This window comes from Ursus arctos, unplaced genomic scaffold, assembly GCF_023065955.2.
Source record: "Ursus arctos isolate Adak ecotype North America unplaced genomic scaffold, UrsArc2.0 scaffold_12, whole genome shotgun sequence".
NCBI lineage: Eukaryota > Metazoa > Chordata > Mammalia > Carnivora > Ursidae > Ursus > Ursus arctos.
This window is the reverse complement of record NW_026622786.1, coordinates 1,748,328-1,769,136: the sequence shown is the minus strand read 5'-3', so window position 1 is coordinate 1,769,136 and position 20,809 is coordinate 1,748,328. Positions and strand designations below refer to the sequence as shown.

Here is a 20,809-nt window from a genome sequence, read left to right as displayed (position 1 = left end):
GACCATAGAGTTGAGGGTCCATTTCTGGGTTCTCTGTTCTGAGAAATTATATTTAAAGGTCATGATCTGGGTGCTAGATCTAATCCTTACTTTTAGGCCTTTTTGTTTATCTTTAATCCTGATTTGATCAAGACTTTCGGAGGCAGATTTCTGGATATTAATGTTTATTTTTCTTTTGTAGCAAAGAAACAAATCTGTTGCCCATAATTTACTCATGTACTATATACCATGGCAAAGGGTATGTGCAGAATTTGAGGTATTTCTGAAATTACAAAACGGTGCAATGATTGCAAGGAAAATGTTAATTTTATAAGTTGCTCATGTTTTGTATTCTTTGTTTTTTTGGTTTTTTTCCCAGTGTTTCCCTAGCAAGGCCAATTACTTATTTATTTCTTTGGCACTTTTCTCCTCATCCTGAGATTTGTAGCTATAAGCCATTTTCCAAACCTTGAAAGCATTTCAGTTTCTGTTCAGTACAGTATAGAATGGTGACTTAGAACATTTATAATCTCCAGTTTCTGTTTCACATTAGCGATGAACTTAGTTTTGATATGTGAGTAGATCTGGGAAGAAGGATATAATTATATTTGGTTTACTGAGACACTAATATTTAACAATTTTATCTTGTTCAGTTACTACCTTATTTATATTGGGATTGATCTTGAAAAAGAATTGTGGTACTATTTTGTGTTTTTTGAGTTTTGTTGTCCTCTATAATTTCAGTTTTCATTTATTTGCACATGGAGTCTTTCAGTTGTTTTTTGTCATATGAGCTCCTAGAAAGAAGGACTAATACTTTTTTTTTTGTTTGTTTTTGTTTTGTTTCTTTTTAAAAGATTTTATTTGCCAGAGAGAGAGAGAGCACAAGCAGGGGGAGTGGCAGGCAGAGGGAGAAGCAGGCTCCCCACTGAGCAAGGAGCCGGATGCCGGACTCAATCCCAGAACCCTGGGATCATGACTCGAGCTGAAGGCAGATGCCTAACCGACTGAGCCACCCAGGCACCCTCTAATATTTGTTTAATATGCTTCTGTTGTCCCAACATTTTACTGTCTTCATGTGGATATTCATGGTGATAATTCTTAGGAAATGGAAGTCCCCAGCCCGAGGCATGGATCATCCAAAAAATAAATAAGAATAATTTTGAAGCATGAACAAAACTGACAACCTATTTTAAGCTCAAGAACCAAAGATAAAGATTTTGTATGTTAACAGCCCGTATTAAATATAGTTAAATGTGTAAGAGTGGATATTTAAGAATTTATTTTCTTCTTAAGATCTGTTCTTATCAAGCACATGACTTCTAAGTGGTGTTAAAAAAGACCTTCGTCGGGGCGCCTGGGTGGCACAGCGGTTAAGCGCCTGCCTTCGGCTCAGGGCGTGATCCCGGCGTTATGGGATCGAGCCCCACATCAGGCTCCTCCGCTATGAGCCTGCTTCTTCCTCTCCCACTCCCCCTGCTTGTGTTCCCTCTCTCGCTGGCTATCTCTGTCAAATAAATAAATAAAAATAAAATCTTTAAAAAAAAAAAAAAGACCTTCGTGGAATGAAGTCATATTTTAGAGAGAAAAGATGATATTTAAGGAGAGATTATTACCAGCTTGAATTGAAGGGGGAAACTCATATTTAGAGATCATAACTGTTTGGGTCAAATACTACAGGTATTTTTCCCCTTTTATTTTATATATATGTGTGCGTGAGTGCATGTACACATACATACAAAGAAGAATAGCTGTAGACCATGAATTTAGTTCATGTGAAACCAAGATGGCAAAACTCCTCCCTTCTCTCCCCTTGCACACGCACACACCCATCTCTTCCCATAGTATTGTCTGATTTAGTTACCCTAAAATGAATCTGTCCTGTTTACACTATAGGCTATTGCAGCAAAAGTTGGCATGGACAGTACGACGGTGAATTACTTTGCCTTATTTGAAGTGATCAATCATTCCTTTGGTAAGTGCCAGTCAGCTGATTTAAGTTTTGTTTGTGGGTATTTTATTCTAATACTATCAAACTGAAGCCCCCAGAAGCTGTCAGACTGAAAATATTTGCCTAGAATATAAGAGCTTGCAGAGGGGGAGAACCCACTCATTAGGACTGTCTCCTACAAGCAGACCAGGCAAATCCTATTAAGCCCAAGTAAAAAGGGTGTCTGATCACTGTCAATCCTTTTTCCTCTTTCGTAAGTATAATTTACTTAGACCTAGCACTGATACTTCATAACATTTTTTAAAATCAGAGTTTCAAAATTAATATATTCCAATGAAGTAGCCAAAAAGAGGGATATTCGATTTAGCCACACTTGTTTTAGTGTGCTTTTATGTTTTTTGTAGATAATTAAGAATAGCTTTTTATTTTCAGGAGTTAGAAAGAGATACTTTGCTTAAAAGCCTTTGCTTTTATGCATGTATTTAAGTTTCCACGTAAATAGATATTCTCTTTCTAAGAAATTCTATTGCATGGTGACAGGAAGTTTCTCATATGTTATTTTATAAAAACTAGGGATGGTGGTCACACTGGTTGCATTGAGATCAGAAAGGGAAGGAAGTCTGAGTGCTTGCTGTTAATGCCATAGGTTTCCTATAGTTGATGGGTCTTTTCCACATCATATATATATATATATATATATATATATATATATATATATATAGGCTAAGGCCAGAAATGACAGATAATATTGATTGATCCCACCTTTCTTATCTGGAAAGGGGGAGAGTTTGGTAGGTTTGGGTCACCTCGCCGTCCCTGGTAAGGTAGAACAAGGTTGATTCCTCCTGAAGCAGCTGTCTCCTTATTACTCTACATCTTCCCAACTCCCTATGGTCTAACTAGACAGATATAAATGTTAGAGGATTGCTAGGGAACCAGCGCACTTGGAGTCTAATCTTACCCTTTTTTCCTAAGCTTTAGTTAACAAATAAAATGGGAAATATTAAATCTGTCTTTTGCAGTATTACAAAGTCAAGTAAACATTGAGAAGAAAACTCTGAGCCTTTCCAAAGAAAAGTAACATAGAAATTAAACGTGATAGTTTAATGCTGTGCATTGTTAGGAAGAGGAAGAAACATTACTGGGAAGATACTTTTCACCTTGATGAATGTCTTAGAGTTGGGGGTGGGGGGTGGGGAGAGCCTTTTAGCTCTTAACAAGAGAAGCAGTTCATTGAGAATTGCCACGTGAGAGACTCTGAATGCACCATAGGTGGGTGGGTAAGAGGAGAGGCTTGCTTTAAAGATGTTCAGTGGACATTGCTGATGGATAAGGTATTTTAATTGACTTTGGAATAGATGCTGTCTGCACAGTCAACATGTTAGCTGAAGGGTGTGTCATACAGGTGATAGATTTCCATCAGTTTGACGCTCGATTGCCATAGTCATAGTTAGAAGGATAGATTTGATGGGTAATAAGGAGGGCACGTATTGCATGGTGCACTGGGTGTTATACACAACTAATGAATCATCGAACTTTACATCGGAAACCGGGGATGTACTGTATGGTGACTAACATAATATAATAAAAAAACATTTAAAAAAAAAAAGAAGAAGGATAGATTTGGCTAGAGAAATGGTTATTCTGTGGTCCCATAGGAGAGCTCCCTGATGGTTCTAAGACAATGTTCTGGTTAAGGATAGACTGCCATACTTGATCTGTCTTACACAGTTTGTGCTGAGGAAATTCGTTATATATCTTTTCACTTTAGCTTTCTTTCTTTCTTTCTTTTTTTTTTTTTTTGGCCTTCTCTTCAGTACGTAAACTGGCACCTAATGAATTTCCTCATAAACTCTACGTCCAGAATTACACATCAGCTGTGCCAGGCACCTGCCTAACCATTCGAAAGTGGCTTTTTACCACAGAAGAAGAAATCCTCTTAAATGACAATGATCTTGCTGTTACCTACTTTTTTCATCAGGTAGGTGAATTGATCTTCCTGGAAAGGCCTGATTTCTTTTTCTGCTTATATGTAGTATGTAATTTACAATCCAGGGTGAGTCCTTGGATAAACTGCTTTGCCTCCTATATCTTAGTTAAGTTACATTTTTAAAATGTTCTGTCATGGGGCAACTGGTTGGTTCAGTCAGTAGAATATGCAACTCTTGATATTTGGGTTGTGAGTTCCAGCCCCATGTTGGGTGTAGAGATAACTTAAAAATAAAATCTTTTAAAAAATAAAATAAAATAAAATAGAATGTTCTGTCCCACTTAACGGAAGATAAGTAAGTTTAAGAAGTAAAGATTTTTTTTTTTTTAAAGATTTTATTTATTTATTTGACAGAGACAGCCAGCTAGAGAGGGAACACAAGCAGGGGGAGTGGGAGAGGAAGAAGCAGGCTCCCAGCAGAGGAGCCTGATGTGGGGCTGAATCCCAGAGCACCGGGATCACGCCCTGAGCCGAAGGCAGACGCTTAACGCCTGTGCTACCCAGGCGCCCTGAGATGTTGTTTTTTTAAACAACAGGAAATGAGCATATGGCTATGTACCTATTAAAAAACTTTTCATCAAAATTTACATACATAGAGTTTAAAGCATCAAATAGTTCTACACAGGTTATGAAAAATGTTAGTTACTCCACTTATCTTTATCTCCACTCCTCTTAGACAGCCATTTTCACCCCCTTTAGCTTTGGTTTGTTGTTGTTTATTTTGTTTTGTTTTATATTTACTCCCATGTCTCTGTCATGACTTGGTTATATTGCTCCTACTTGAATTTTCAGATTCAAGTGGTATCTCTTAATTTCCTACTATAGATGATGAGATTCTAGCTCCATTTCCTCCTGCATTCGCACCCCATACCATGCCTGGACCCATACTCAAGCGTACCTTGCTAGGTGACAGAGCTAGAAGTTGAACTAGTTTCTTGACTTCAACTCTGAACTCATTGTGTTATGTAAATATTTTCCCTTAAAACGCTATGGGGAATAATTTTTACTTTAAAGAAATCAGCCATCTTCCATTAAAGGTTCAAGTGGCCCCAACCTGGTGCCTGCAAAAGTCATCCTTGTAGCAGATCACTGAGGTTGGGTTCTGAGTACCCTGGACAAATGATTCTGTTTGTTCTTTTCCTTCCTTTTTTTCCTCTCCCAAAGATGAGTTTTCCCTTCTATTCGATTTTTAAAGTTTTTCTTGGGGTAGAGTGAGGTTGGGAAGGAGATGCACGTTTCATATAGCTGAACCAGGCGTAGTTGAGAATAAGAATAAGCGTATTATATCTATAGGTACCTTCATGCCTGTATCAAGTGCTGTTGGGGATTTTTGTCCATGTACCATCTCAGATTGATCACTTCCTGTCTTCCAGTTGCTACCACCCTAGCTTACAGTCTTGTTTCACTTCATGCTTAAAGCACCATAACATCATCAGTCTCCCTTATTTCATTCTCTCTGTACCTTGGTTCATTTGGCACTCATATACAAATCAGTCTGTCTTTTAAAAATAACACAAATTTTTATTGCTTATTTTAGCTCCAGTAGTCCTTAGTGCTGTCCTTAAATCTAAATTTCTGTGCCTGTTTTCTGGGATCCTTCATAATCTGTTAACTTACCCATCCAGTGTTCTATTTTGTTGTCCCCTGACACGTACCCTTTATTTAAATCAGGCAGATCTGTCTCCCAACTGTATTTAAGCTCAGATGCATTCCTGTTTCCTGACTTCCGTTTGTAGTTTTCTCTGTTCAGCCTAACCTTTGGGGTCCAGCCAGGCTTCCCTGATAACTATGATTAGCCAAAAACTCTGCTGTTCTTACTGTGTATCTCTCAGTATCTAAACCATACATCTTTGCTACCTCATTGTTACCTTTAACAATTATATAGTGTCTTTCAGTGTTCTCTAATTGCTTCAACCTGTATAAATTAACTGGAACTTAAATCTCTTAACAGGAGAAACAAGATCCCTCTTGTGCCTACAATTCTTGAGCACATACTGGGCCCTCGGTAAACGCTACTTATTCCAGTAAATACATCCTTGTGGCAGAGTTCACTGGTGATGATGATGGTGGTCTAAATGGATAAGAATTTTTCTGAAAATGAAGCTGCGTCTCCTTATTTTTATCAAGAATATGCTCGATAATGACTTTGATGTTCCTTTCTTCCCTGCCCTTGTTTGTGGTGACAGGCTGTTGATGATGTGAAAAAAGGTTACATCAAAGCAGAGGAAAAGTCCTACCAATTACAGAAGCTATATGAACAAAGGAAAATGGTCATGGTAGGTTTATGTTCCCATAATCTCTTTATAACGTTCCCCTTCTTATCTCTTAAACCTGTTGTTCTAGCGATTTTTGAAAGATGTTACAACTGTTCAGTGGCTTGATTAATTAAAAAAAAAGGAGGGGGATATAGATCTTCATGTAAAGCCCATTATGTTCCTCCATTTAGCATATAAGAAGATATTTTGCCACGTGTGGGTATTTAACTTTATTATTGACAATAACCAAACAGTATTTACTTTGATAAAAAGTTCTAAAACAAAAGATGTGCAAAACATTTAATATGTAAATATCAATTCTTTTGAAGTTGAATTTTTATTTTTAACGTTAGAAATTATTTTATTTTGGCTCAGGTCGTGATCTCAGGGTCGTGAGATCAAGCCCCGCCCAGGGCTCCACACTCAGAGGGGAGTCTGCTTGAGATTCTTTCTCCCTCTCCCTCTGCCCCTGCTTCTCACTCTCCCTCTGCCCCTACATCTGCCCTGCTCGTTTGCTCTCTCTCTCAAATAAATATTTGAAAAAAAAGTATTTTATTTGTGATTTAGCAATTGCAAAATTATTTGTTTTTATGACTTCCTTCTCTGCAGTTGCTTAAAACATGTGTGCTCGGTGGTGCCTTTGGTTAGTGTGGTATCTTAGAGCTGTGCTGTTTGATTCAATAGCTGCTAGCCTCATGTAGCTATTTACATTTAATTTTAAACTCATTTAAATAAAATTCAATGCCTCAGGTGCACTAGCCTCATTTCAGGTGTCTAATAGCCACATATGGCTAGTACCTGCCGTGTTGGACAGCCCAGATACAGAACATTTTCATCATCACAGAAAGTTCTGTTGGAGAGGGGCTGCCTACAAAATTCCTTAAATGTTTTAAAATGAGTTTTTGGTTTGCACCTGCCATAAATACAGGGATGGAAATTGTCAAAAGTAAAATTTGTAAAGAACACTTACATAAACTTTCACTCATAGCATTTTAAAATTTCTTTCTTGGCAAATTCACATATAGTTGGAAGTTTTCCAATTACAGTTTTTCATGATTTCACACAAGACAGTTATTGCATTGGTGATGATGCTGATAGGTCACTAACTTTCTTTTGTACCCTCTATGTGTGCACTTTTTATGAGGGAATATTCTCTTTCTAAACTAATTGGGTTGGAGTAAGAATACAAACAAGTCAACCATTGAACGCAGCCCATAATCTTATAGCTGGGATAGTTATTTTATCGCTTATATGACAAAAGTAATAAATCTGTTTGTCTTAGAAAACTGCCAGAGATCAGGGAACCATTTACCAATGTTCTGCATATCAACAGGCTAAAATAGACAAAAATCTTTTAAACAGAATTAATTCTTGGCAGAATTTTGGTAAAGGGAATTTTACTATGTGAGGAACTGGATTTTAAAACTCGATTTTGGGACACCTGGGTGGCTCAGTCGGTTGAGCATCTGATTTCCGCTCAGGTCCTGGTCTTGGGGTCCTGGGGTCAGGCCTCCCCGCATTGTTGGGCTCCACACTCAGTGGGGAGTCTGCTTCTCCCTCTCCTTCTGACCCTCGCCCTGCTCTCTCTCTCAAATAAATAAAATCTTAAAAAGAACACAAAACTCGATTTCCACTTGTTCTTTAAGATCATGGCATTGTCTTCTGTATATCAATGCGTGATTCTGACGAGCACATTTGCATCTTTTTGGTGAAAAGGACCAAATACTAAAGGGACCATCAGCCTCTGGAATACTTCTTTGCCTTTGCCAAAGGCAGCAAGTCAAAGTAATTTCATAAGGGCTTCTAATAATTCCAATATGGAATACATATTGTTTCTTCGCACATGTAGTACTCTGTACACACTGTCTTCCATTTATGCATTCATCAACAAATATTTGTTGAGTACCAGGTGTATGCCAGGCACAGTAGAAGGTGCTGAAAATATATAAATAGGTTTGGGTTGTCCTATGGCAAAATATATAAGATCTGAATTTAACAGCTTGGTAATCTATTACAAAATTACTTTTAGACTCAAATTTGTATCTCGTAATCACTCAAGTTAAGAACTCTAGTACAGGGGCAGTTGGGTTGTGCAGTTGGTTAAGCATCTAACTCTTTGTTTCAGCTCAGGTTGTGATCTTAGGGTCATGAAATCAAGCCCTGCGTAGGTGCCTCTGTTTAGGACTCTCACTCCCTCTCCGTCTGCCCCTCCCCCCCCAAGCTCACCTGTGTGTCCTGTCTCTCAAATAAAGAAATGAATCTTAAACAACAACAACAACAACAAACCTTAAGTACAGTTGATGTTTCCCCCTTGGATCATTGGAATTGAGTGTAAGATATGCTTAAACATTTATGGAATTCTGTTGTCTTGAAAACCTAGTGCCACAAAGAAATGTGTACTAGCCCTATAATATTACAATTAGATTTTAAATAAAATCCCACCAAAGTTTGAAAAGCGTGAATTTTATTTAAGTATAATTTCATGTATTCAAGTATTAGTGTTCAAGGACATTAGCCTACCCAGTGGTCATGTTCAATACATTGAAACTTCCAACTCAGATGGACCCTTCTGAGCCCATGCATCTTGATAGCAACTAAATATTGTTGATAGGCCTAAGATTAGGTCAAATCACTGCTGTTAGTTGCCAAATCACTGTGAGACCTTCAACAATTCACAAACTTCTCAGTTTTAGTCTCTTTTCTATAAAATGGGAATATTCAGATTGCCAGCTATCAAGTAGGCTCTTGACAAAATACTCCAAAATTCTTAAACAGTCTGTAAGTTCCCTGGTTTTCCAACTACAGAGGACAGCTCGTATCTTTATGCTTTGTGCAAATCTAGGCATGTAGAGATTTACCTAAAGCTGAGAAATACTACCTGACCTGAGAATCTTTGAAAACGTTGCATTTCCCATGTCACACCGAGGCCACCGGTGCCCTTAGTTTCCACTCAGGCTATTTTTGGAACTTAACACTATTAGAAAGTCCCCTAGAGGTTCTTTGCTTTCAAGGACTAAATTCTTGAATATGTAGGGATAAATCAGCATTTTGATTCAGAGGTGAGAAGAAGGGGCACATGTAGTGTGCCTGGTACTGTCCGAGGCACAGTATGTACATTCTCATTTCCTCCTTCTAACAACCATGCAGGTGTGCGGGGAAGTGGAGTCTGAGAGATGAAGATTCTTAACTAATATCACTTAGCTTGTCAGAAGTGGAACTAGAATTTGAACCTATTTCTGTCTGACTTCAAAGCATGTTTTTCCCTATAGCGGGGCAAAGCTTTATTTCCAGATGGCAGAGAGGAAGCCCCCGGGCAGAGTAACTTAAACAAGGTCACAGAGAGAGAGTTCAAGGTATGCATAGCTCCATGCCTCATCTGATGTCTTTTCCTAATCCCTCCCATTGTCTACGTGTTTCTCTTCTGAAGAAATAAAGCTCCCTATTAGGAATATGGCAGAAATATTCTTAAAACGGTAGTGGTGCCTCTCAAAGAGGAGAAGTCTCAGCAAATGTGTTACATGTAATGCTTTCTTGGTAAAGGACGTGAACAGAACCAGTCCCAAGGCTGCGTGACACGTTCCAGCATTTGCAGAGGTTCTAAGCATCTTTGAGCAGAATTTGCTGCTTACTGAGCATGCAGACTTTCCCATGACTGTTAGGAGGATGCCGTGGATTGAGCACTGGGAGGCCTGCTTACAGGGCACTCTTCTTTTTCCCTTCAGTATCTTATTGTAGAAAATTTCAAATAAGTAAAGAAGTTGGAAGAATAGTACATTTAACCCCCATGTATTCATTACCCAGTTTCAGCAAAGTTCCACTTTTCTGCCGTTCATGCTTTATCTGTCTCACACATGTGCTTTTTTCCCCTGCAGTTTTTAAGAGTAATTTCCATATACATGATTTCACAGGGCATTCCTGAAAGAGGAAATAGTTGAGCCCTCTGGCTGAGGATAATGGAGTCCTTAAAATTACTTTTTTAAGCTGTCATTTATTGAATACCTAATTATGTACTAAGTACTATGCTAAATACTTTAATGGTCACAAATAACTGTGTGATGTAGGTGCTATTACTATTATCCTTTTCACAGGAGAGGAAACTAAGGCTCCTGGGGTTTAGCAATTTATCTTGAGTGCAAGTACCTTGCCCAAGGTGACGGAGCCAGGATTCAAGCCTAGGGTAGTCTGGGCCCAGGCTTGTGGCCACTCTTCGTCCTGCTTCCTGTCCCAACCTTTGTTTCTGCTTATAACCGCAGAAGAGTTTTATTCCATGGCACTGCCTGTCCTATATACCAAAGTTTAGAGGCCAGAGATAGCTTTTTGGTCATAGTGCTAATGGCAGGGCCAAGCAATATCTACTTTTATCCCTAGTACAGGAAGGATGATGAGATAGGCGGATGGAGTAGGGTGATGAAGGAGAAATGAGAAAGGAAAAGTGACGCGAATCAGGTATTGTGGCACTTTTGAATTGACCCTGTCGCTGTGTTCTTGGTGTCATTTTATAATTTTTCCCCTTTGAAGTTGCCATTATTTTACCTAAACAGAAATAAATACAAAGTAGGGAAGGGCACATGTGGTGTGACTTTTTTCCATGGGCCTTTGAGTCCTTCCAGAGAGTCTCTGGGGCAGTAGCGACGGTCTTGGGTGCCGTTCCTGGGTACCAGAGCTACAGTTGCGCAGGGTCCTTTTTGTGCCTACATCCCTTTGTCTCTTCTCTCTTAGGCAGAAGGTGACTCTGCAGTGTGTTCCATTTCCTGCCATCTAGTGCAGATAGCTAGTGTGCCGTGCCTTTGTTTTCCTTCCAGCAGTCCCTGCATGTCCCCAGTGTGCTCTGTTCTCCTGTGTGCGGGGACTCAGGGCTCTTTGCTTATTTCCTGGTCAGTCCCTGAAAGGAAACTGGGTCAGAGTCCATGCATCTTTGTTTTTTAAGTCATCTTTTCCCTATTTCTCTTCTGTTCTCTTTCCCACTCATCTTTTACTCTCTGTTCTCAACTCAGAATAGTGAGTTGAGTGAAAGAGAGGCCAGTTTTCATTGTAGAGGGGAAAGGACAAAACTGAGTTGGAGTCCTTTCTGAATCAGTCTTACACCACCATACTTCTGAGGGTTGTATATGCCACTCCGTTTGGGCCATGTGCTTTTTAAGGAGGCATAGGTACTGGAGACCAGGGGAGGGTGGCACTGATTTGGGGACTAGTTGGCAATGGAGAAAGGACCAGTGGCCAAGAAATTAAATCTGGCTTCTAATCTTGACTGTGCCACCTGTGACCTTAAGCAGGTCTCCTGTGGGAGACTCTGGGTCTAGCTTTAACAGTCTCTTTCAGCTTAAACATGTTACGAGTATGAGATTTGGGGTCGCTTACTTCTCCTCACGGAGATCCTTATTATAACTTGATTTGGGAGGAGACCTGAGATCCCTTTCCTTAATCATGCAGATCGGTTTGATTCCCACCCCGGAGGCAAGTGAAAGGAGAGGCAGGCACCCTGGCATTGTGAGTTCCCCTGTGGACAGAGCACCTCTTCTGGCTCGTTTGTGTTCTTACGAGGTGGAGAAAGGAGGTGGGGTTGGAAGTACAGAGGTGGCCCCTGGAAGTGGAACGAAGGATCGGCTCCAAGCCACGGCTCTTCTCAGGGCTGGGTGTGAGACCAGGGCATGGTCTTCAGGTTGCTGGGTGAGAGGATTCCTTTCGTTCTTCCTGTGGCGCCACACCAGCAGCCCTTCATGGTGGTTTAGTACCACAGTGAACCACAGTAACACTGTTTTCACTCCCCCCCCCCCTTTTTTTTAGTACCTCAACATGCTAAGGACTTGTGAGGGCTACAATGAAATCATCTTCCCCCACTGTGCCTGTGACTCCAGGAGGAAGGGACACGTCATCACAGCCATCAGCATCACGCACTTTAAACTGCATGCCTGCACTGAAGAAGGACAGCTGGAGGTGACAGTTCAGCGTGGGGCTGGGACTGGGAGCGCTAGGGACACTGCTGCTCACTCGCGTGCTGGGAGGGGAGGTGAAATCAGAGCTCTTTGGGCGGGGCAGGTAAATCGGCACTGGGTCCGCACCAATCCTTCCCTTCCTGGCTACTCACGTGGACTCGTACTCTTCTGTCAAAGCCTTTTCTTTGAATCATTTCACTTCTGTCTGGTTCAGAACCATCCTAGCTAAGCTCCTCAGCATTCTCAGACTTACACTCTTGTTTCGGTTGTTTAGAACCAAGTAATAGCGTTTGAATGGGACGAGATGCAGCGATGGGATACAGATGAAGAAGGAATGGCATTCTGCTTTGAATATGCCCGAGGAGAGAAGAAGCCTCGATGGGTTAAAATCTTCACACCATACGTGAGTGGTAGACAGGGAAACAGTCTTGGGGAAAGTAGATTGGGTTTGAGGTTCTCAAGCTGAAGGCATAAATGGGGAGAGCTATAGAGGTAGCAGTTGTGTTCTGAACCCTAGAGCCCCCGGCATCTTCCTGTCTCTCCTGGAGGGCTGACTAGGATTGGCAGTTTCACGTCCCGTTTGACTCAAAACTACCACTAGAAGGAGCCAGAGAATAGTAGATGAACCCAGGCCTGGGTGTTTTTTTTTTGTGTGTGGTGCTTGTCAGGGTTTTTCTCTAGGCTGAGCCACATTTGGGAGGTGGGGTGACAGAGGGCAGGAGTTCAAAGGCATGGCCCTGTGGTGTGTCTTGAGAAGTCAGTGTTGCTATGTTGCTTTGTTTTTGTTTTTCAGTTTAATTATATGCATGAATGCTTCGAGAGGGTGTTCTGTGAACTCAAGTGGAGAAAAGAGGTAATTCTAAACAATCTTGAATTGACTTTTTCATCTTTTTGTATATTGAAAATGATATGGCCAGATAGATACCTGGGACCTTCAGTTCCATCTGAGTCTTTATAGGAATATTAGTTAGAGACTTTATTCTAGGGAGGTTATTTTCCAGCCTTTGGATGCTGAACAGACTGCAGAAGCAGCCCTGCTTCTCCCCTGGTCCCTTGGGTAGCCCGGCTGTAGGCTGTTCCATCTCCCATGACTTCATGGACCCTCCTCTGCTATGGTTTGTTTTGTTTTGCTTTTGTTTTTTTAATACAATCACTGCCTGTTCCTGACCCAAAAGGGCAGCTGTCCTCAGTTTTAGCTGTTCTGACGAGACGAGTCGTGACAGAACCTGTCTGGGCTAACCACTAATGCGTATGTGTGGGAAGGTTTCTGCTCCTGTTTCACTGCTGTCCGTATATGCTAGTGCTGGAGCAGAATTTGGAAGATTCTGAATAATTAGCTACTGATTCTCAAAGACAATGTTTTTGAAGTTCAGCAGATAAAGTCAGGGTTATAGAAATTTATATTTTTGGTATAGTAGAAAGAATACTGGGCTCTGAGAATCAAATCAGGATTTTTTTTCCAGCTTTTTTCCTCCCTGCAACGTTGGACAAATGAGTCTCCCTAGATCTCAGTTTTCTTGTCTTCTCTCATCTATAAAATGGGAAGGCTGAACCAGATAATATCCAAGCTCCTTTCTGGGTCTAAAAGGCTGTGCTTCTAGATGGGAAGTTATAGCAGAGGTGGAGGCCAATCAGATTGAGACATCTAGCCATACATATTTCTGTTTCTGTCTGAGGGTGGCTTCCAGGTGGGAGGAGACGCAGACACCTCAGGCTTCCCAGTAACTGGTCTCTGTTTTCCTTTCAGAACATTTTCCAGATGGCGAGGTCACAGCAGAGGGATGTGGCCACCTAGCCTTTCCTCACCCCCTCCTCTTCACCCTCATCCTCTCACCCCTTTCGTCTCCTGTGTCAGACAGAGTAACCATTAACACAAAAGAAGAGAAAAAGGAAAAAAGTCATTATGTTCAAAAGCCCTAAACTAAATACTATTAATAGTCCCTCTGAATTTCATGTCTCTGGAATTGAGCTGGTAGAGAACAACAGGTTGGTCAGCACCAGGAGTCAGCTGAGTTAAGACAGGAAAATAAGCCCAACAATGCGCCAAAGGTATCTTTGTCCTTTCACCTGGGCCTCATACCAACAGACTCTCCTTGTACTATATTTTTAAAACTGGAACTATGAACTCCATCCATTTGCACTGTTCAGACATATATATGTATGTATGTAAAAATTATATATACACAAATTAGCTGCACGTATATACATATATATATTTCTTTTTAAATTTCATATTGATGGCAGTACCTTTTTTAGCTTGTGTTTTTACACACCTTTCACTAGAATTCATGACTTCTCTCTTGCTCTCTTTATTTTGAAACAAACTTTAAAAAGGAAAAAAAATATTTTACCAGGAAAATACCTCTCCTCGTGAAGGACTCGAAAAGTTTACAACCTGCTTGGGTTTTTTCCCCCCTTTTTTGTATTGAGTGAAGATTCTGGCTCATGGGTTGCCATAGAGTCTGAGGAGCAAGGAGCATAGTTTCTTTATCTTCCAAGAGGCTGCTGGGGAGGAGAAAGAGATGTGTTTCTCAAGGGCAGCAAGGCTTGCAGATCTGCAGGGAGAGTCTAAAGACTTGGTGTGGTCCTTGATTCCAAGACAACTTTCCTGGTCCATCTCTCTCTCTTTCCACTCATGGCTTTCTAGCCACATTCCACATCTCCTTCTCACTTCCCGAGGGCCCCTCGAATGCTCTCCCTCCACTGGCCTAGAATGGAGGGGAGGGTCAGCTCAGGAGGTTGATGCCGCAGGAACCTGAAATACTTTGTGGTTGTAATTTCCCATTTCCCTGCTGTTTCTGAAGCAGACAGAGTACTAGGGACCAGAGTTGAAGCCAATACCTTTAGGCACAAAGATTGGACTTAGGTAGGGGGAAAAGAAGGAAGAAATGCCCTAAGTATCTAAGCTTTTCCCTACCCATTCCTGACCAATAACCACCCATAACCAGTTACATTCTCTGCAACTTCCTTAAAGAGCCGTATTGGGGAGGGATCTGACAATATCCCCAAGGCCTTGGGGAAACTTGGAATGAGTCAGTGGTCTGTGCCAACCAAACCAGTGCCCATCCAAGCCAGCTTAGGACCCAGGAAGGACCAGTAGGAATATGGTTGATTTGAGTTGGATCTCAACTTTTAATGAAAAGGAGACTGAAGGAAAACCTTTTTGTCCCTCAAAGAGCTCCTCATCTCACCTTGCACTTTGAGCTTTTGTGACCTGAGAGCTGCATCTCAGGACGTAGGGGCCGGGCCGACCAGGTGGGGCGACACTCTCAACCCCAGGTTCTAAGATACTGTATTGGGAGCTCAAAGTTGGGCTCTGATGCAACTAAAACACTTCTGTGAGCCTTCTTTTCTTTTTCCCTTCTCTACCTTCTAAACAAAAACCTCCATTAGGTGGCATCTTTTGCTTTGTCTAACTGGGAGGCAACCATATTTGGTTTAGTCACTCTACTGAGCAGTGGTGGGGTGGTTTAAAGTTTCTTTTTTGGTGACTTGTTTTTGCAGATCGTTGTGAGGCCACTTTTCCTTCTCTCTCACTCTGTTATCCTGGCAACTGCTTGCCCCAGGACAGTGTGGGATCATACAGGACACTTGTCTCCCCTCCCCTTCTCCAAATCTAGGTGGAATCAGAGAATACAGAACGTAGGGATGCTGAATGTTTTACGTTATAGAGAGTGATCCCTGGTTTGAAAGTTTTGATACAGGATTAACTACTTTTGGCTTAAATGAATTTAATAATGAGCCAAAGGACCCTAGAAGGAAAATATGCTGATTCCCCGCTCCAAGATGCTAAAGAGGCTTTCGGCGCCAGCTTTGCTCAGACTGTAAACATAGCAGCAGTTTGCCCATATTCCCTCAGAGTGGGAGAGGAATGAACAAATCTGGAGTCCGTGCAATATCCCAAATCCTGACCTCACGTTGTGAGATGTATCCCCCCCCCCCCCCCACGGGGGATACCTGTAGCAGGGAGGCCCCTTGGACTGGGTGGATGCTGCTCTGGTCCCTTCGTGGCAGAGCTTTCATTCCCTTGGTGCTCTGGAGACTGGGCGAGGGCTCCATGGGTGTTGGCCTGTGGGCAGAATCTGTTTAGGGACAGCCCCCACTTGTGGCTGTACCACTAACAAAGCACCCTGTTGTAGCAAGGAGGGGGAAGGAGGGAGCCCATGGAGGACGGAACCTTCCCCTCTTCCACCCACGGCGGCCTCCTGGACCAGGGCAAGGGTCACTGTGGCTCCATAGGATCAAGCTCTTTTTTGCATGAAGCAGTGTTAGTGTGACACTCCTTTCCCCCCTTGCTCTGTACTTCCTCTCCCTAATCCCTGCTCTCTTTCTTAGTCCTGGGTTCTGCCCAGGGAGCCTTTCTGCTCAGTCTTCTTTTGCAGTTTGTTTCTGGGAAATGGAGGGGCTCTCCCTCCCCTCTGCTTTGCCCCAGCAGAGCCAGCAGGATCTTCCTGATCTCCTGTTGTCCTCCCCTCTGTACTCAGTTTCTGTCCTCTTTGGTAAAAGCTCAGAGTTTTATATAGATCAGGAGAAAATGCAGGCCCTGAGAAACCTGTCCCTGCAGAAGGGTTTCCTTGGGCCATGCTTTGGGCTCTCTGCTCTCTGTATTTTTACTTTACTCTTCCATTTTCCTACCCTCCCCTTGCCCTCAGCCTAAGCTCAGCCCAGATATGTGCTCAGGGCAGCTCCTAGGCCTGGCCTGCCTGGTTTCATCCTGTCATCACCCGGGCCGGTAGCTTTGGTTATCCCCTCTTGTAGCTCCAGACCTAGTGCTTGGAGCAGCAGTACAGGGCATTGACAGGAGGGGACATCTCTCTCTCCTCTCAGAATTTGCCAACTTACGGCCTGGCTCCTAGGAGGCAGTTTTCCTTGCGGAGACTGCATCCTGGTTGACCTGAAGTCTCCAGACCTGGAGGGACTACTGTGCCCCCCCTTCTCTCCATTGTGCTCTCTGGCTGGATCAGTTCAGTCTAGAGACCATTTGGACTGTTGGAGCCCAGCATACTGCTAGGTTCCCTCACCAGATTGATTGTGTCCCATTAGCTTCCTTTTGAAGGGAGGACAACATGGTTGATAGAAGAGAGGCAGTGGATTTGCTTCTTCGACTCCTGTCTTCCAGTTTCACCTCCTGCCTTCCTTTCCCCCTAACCCTGAGCACGTCATGCCAGGCCTCACTCATACCAGGACAGCAGCTCACTCCTCAGCAATAATCTTGAGTGTGGGGAATGTTTAGGGTTCCAGGGAAGGGCAGGAGCAAAGAGGGGAGTGCTGCAGGCTGGAGGCACTTGGCCAACTGCTAAATTGGACACCAGTTTTATATCATGCCCCCTTTTTAAGCCAGTGAGCTGGGCTTCAGTTTTCCCCAAGCCATGCATACTTTTAATTTATTTGAGAAACTCTAATTGTATTTTCACTGCAGTATCTTGTATTTTTTATTTGTGATTTAAGAAATGTGAAGAGAAAATACACAGACACATAATGGCTAACAGTGTTTCTTTCATTCCTTGTTCTAGAGCTAACCACTCTAAAATTGTTTGGTTATGTCACTTAGTGTAATTAATTGTAACATATTCTTTTAAATAAATTGATTTATTGATGAATCTAGTCTATGCCTTCCTAGACTACACATCCTTTGGGTTGCATGGGAAGAAGTGAAGAGGGACCTTTGAGATTGGAGTTAGAAAGGTCAGTCTGAAAATGGGAAGGAACACCTGCCTGGTTCTCCCAAGTAGCTAGTGGGGCAGTCTTTTGAGGGCAGGAGCTAGAGAAGGGCAAGAGAATGAGAAGCTGGAAGGCCCCTCACCTAAAGTTCTGCTTCCAGTGGCTCCATTAAATGCCTCCTCCTCTTTCAGAGGTCGGAGTTGATTATGCCAGCCCCCTGCCCCTCCACCCCCCCCCCCCCCCGCCGCAATCCATGGTAAGACTCACAGGACTCCTCTCCCTCAGCCTTACTCAGATGGAGCCTAGCAGAGCCCTTGGGACACATCTTAGCACTGTCCCCCTACCCCAGCAACATGACATATACTATTTGATTTTACAAATACCTCGGGAGACTGATCTCCTGAATGTGAACCTAATGAATAATAATAATAATAATAGGGGCGCCTGGGTGGCACAGCGGTTAGGCGTCTGCCTTCAGCTCAGGGCGTGATCCCGGCGTTATGGGATCGAGCCCCACATCGGGCTCCTCCGCTATGAGCCTGCTTCTTCCTCTCCCACTCCCCCTGCTTGTGTTCCCTCTCTCGCTAGCTGTCTCTCTCTCTGTCAAATAAATAAATAAAATCTTAAAATAATAATAATAATAATACATAATAATAGGCAATAATATTCCCTCCTCTGCCCACAGCCCTGAGAATAAAGGTGGTCCTGGGTGAACTTTGTTTTTACAGAGGAATCCGGTGCCGTGGCCTAATGACCTACTCCAAAGAGTACCTGCTTCTCTCTGTACATTAATTCATGGGCTGAATCTGCTCTGAAAAGCTCAGCATTTGTGTTAGGTCAGATATTTTTGTTATTTTTGTAAACCTTTTTTTATTTTTATAACCCCTGACCATATGCTTTTGCTCCTTGATTGAAGACTATAAAAGCAAAAACTAGTTTGACATTTCTTATGTAGTTTGGGGAGAGACATTGGTTCAGGGTTTCATTCACTCAGCCATCGGCATTAAATAATTGGAATCTGATAAATCTGATAATGGGGAAATAATTTTTTTCTTTAACAAGGAAAGAATCTGTAGAGAAATAGAAAGTGGAATCCCAGAGTTGAATGACAAAAATTTAAGTCAACAAACACTGATTGGCTCTCTGCCACGCTCAGGGCACCCTGTTCCATACCACAGCAGGTACGAAGGCAAAGTAAGAGCCTCATCCCCGCTTTCAGCCCAGCGGAGAACTGAGAGATTTACGAATGACATAATACGTGGCAGTGGAAGGTTGAAGTGCCATAAGGACTAGGAAGAAGGGGGAAAGAAGACCTCTGGATGAAAGCAACTAAGGACATCTTCGTGAAGAAAGTGGCATTTAAGGTGAACCGTGTAGGACGAGCAGGATTTCAACAACAACGTTTTCCGCAAACCTTATTGAGCTGTTATGTGCCTGACACTTATAATTGGGAATGAAAAGCCTTGGGGGGAGGGGAAGGATCAAACTTGTCCAGATGAACAATGAGTAGTCCTATTTGATTAGAACATCGGGATGTGTAGGAATAAGATGGATGATGATGTTTGAAGAGCCTTGAATGCCAGGATAAAGTGTTCTACATTAAAAAAAAAAAAAAGTTTTGTTTTTTGGCGCTCCAGAATACATATAGAAGGCTCAATTAGGACACTGCTATGATTAGTTGGGAAGTGAAGGCAGTGATAATTGAAAGGGACATGGATGTGAGAAAAAAATTGTGGAAGTAAAATCTTTTGTAATAACATTAGTGCATGTGTCAGGAGTAAAGACTCCTGAGGTTTCATGTCTAGGTGGCTAGAAAATAGAAATGTTTTAGCTTTGGACCTATTATGATTTAGGCATGGGTGAGAAATCTAGATATATAGACATCCAGTAGTTACTTTTTAATTATTTGTTGAGCACTTTCTAATGTTCTGGGCACTGTTGAGGGTGATGGGAATAGAGTGGTAAAAAAGGCAGAAGACAGACTCAGCATCTGTCTGTGAATGGATTTGTAGAAGGCTTCTATGGAGAACAGGTTGTAGGAGGGCACGAAGGGAACCGTAGAGACAGATGAGGCTACCAGAGGGCTCTGGTGGTACGAGGGTGACTTCGGACTTTGTGACCATGGAGACGGAGAGACAGATGTGCGAAGGTCAACAATGTATTTGAGAGAGAGGACAAGTAAGGCTTTGCAGTTGGATTGGATAGGAGGTGTGAGACGAATAGTGGTGCTAGATACTTGTGAGGAAGACTGAGGGAGGAAGGCACTACCCAGACTGAGTTCAGGACAAAAGTTCATTTAGAAACAACCAACTGGGAGTCATTCTCATCGAGTGGATGAGAGGATGCAGTATATTGGAGGGAAACCCGATTTGTGGGGGGCAAGAGGAAGCTGCCCGATTACTCAGGGAAGTAGACCCAGAGAATGGGAATCTTCGAAGGACCAGACACTTGGCTCAGGGCGACTGAAGTTGTCAGACTCGGAGAAGAGATGTCTTGGCCACAAGTGGAAATGCCCGCAGTCACAAATACTAGAAGCCAAGATCGCGAAGGTCTTGACATTTTAGCAGGAGAGTGAAAAGACAAAGGAAACCCTGCAAGTCAGAACGGGCTCTGAGGGGTCTACACTGAGGAAATGAAAATACCTTGCCTGACGTTTGTGCGTTTCTAAGCTCTCAAAATATGGCCAGGGCGTGGGGGATGCGTTGGAGGAATTATCCAGGGCTTTTCCCGGCCACACTCTCATCCCTGGAGCCCCCTAACTGAGGATATTTTTCTAAATGTCTGTTTTCGTTTCTATAAATGGAAGACTTCTCCCAATCCTGCTATTAATCTGTCAGCCCCACTCTTCTGCCTTAAGAAGTTCTTTTCCTTTTCCCTTCTCTTTAGGCTGCCATTACCATTGAAACAGTAACTTGATCATTTTAGGAGAAGCAGCTGAGTTTCATCCTGCTTGGTCTGAATTAGGGGATCCTATTGTCCTCATTTCTTATTTCTTCCGCTTTCCCATTTTAGTACTGCTCAGGCCTCTCCTGCTCAGAAG

The 20,809-nt window shown here is 42.4% G+C and overlaps 1 protein-coding gene across 2 annotated transcripts in view; it reads left to right on the top strand.

Moving 5' to 3' along the window:
* Positions 1-17,708, top strand: part of SNX27 (sorting nexin 27) — a 62,859-nt gene extending 45,151 nt beyond the window's left edge. The window contains exons 6-13 of one of the 2 annotated variants that reach the window (XM_057310266.1): positions 1,876-1,954; positions 3,748-3,911; positions 6,107-6,196; positions 11,606-11,662; positions 11,960-12,109; positions 12,383-12,511; positions 12,902-12,961; positions 13,856-17,708. In XM_057310266.1, the coding sequence (XP_057166249.1) occupies positions 1,876-1,954; positions 3,748-3,911; positions 6,107-6,196; positions 11,606-11,662; positions 11,960-12,109; positions 12,383-12,511; positions 12,902-12,961; positions 13,856-13,903 (777 nt within the window). In that variant the 3' untranslated portion in view covers positions 13,904-17,708. The remainder of the gene's footprint in view (positions 1-1,875; positions 1,955-3,747; positions 3,912-6,106; positions 6,197-11,605; positions 11,663-11,959; positions 12,110-12,382; positions 12,512-12,901; positions 12,962-13,855) is intronic. The other variant, XM_026486740.4, reaches the window with a different exon arrangement.
* Positions 17,709-20,809: the final 3,101 nt, after the last annotated feature.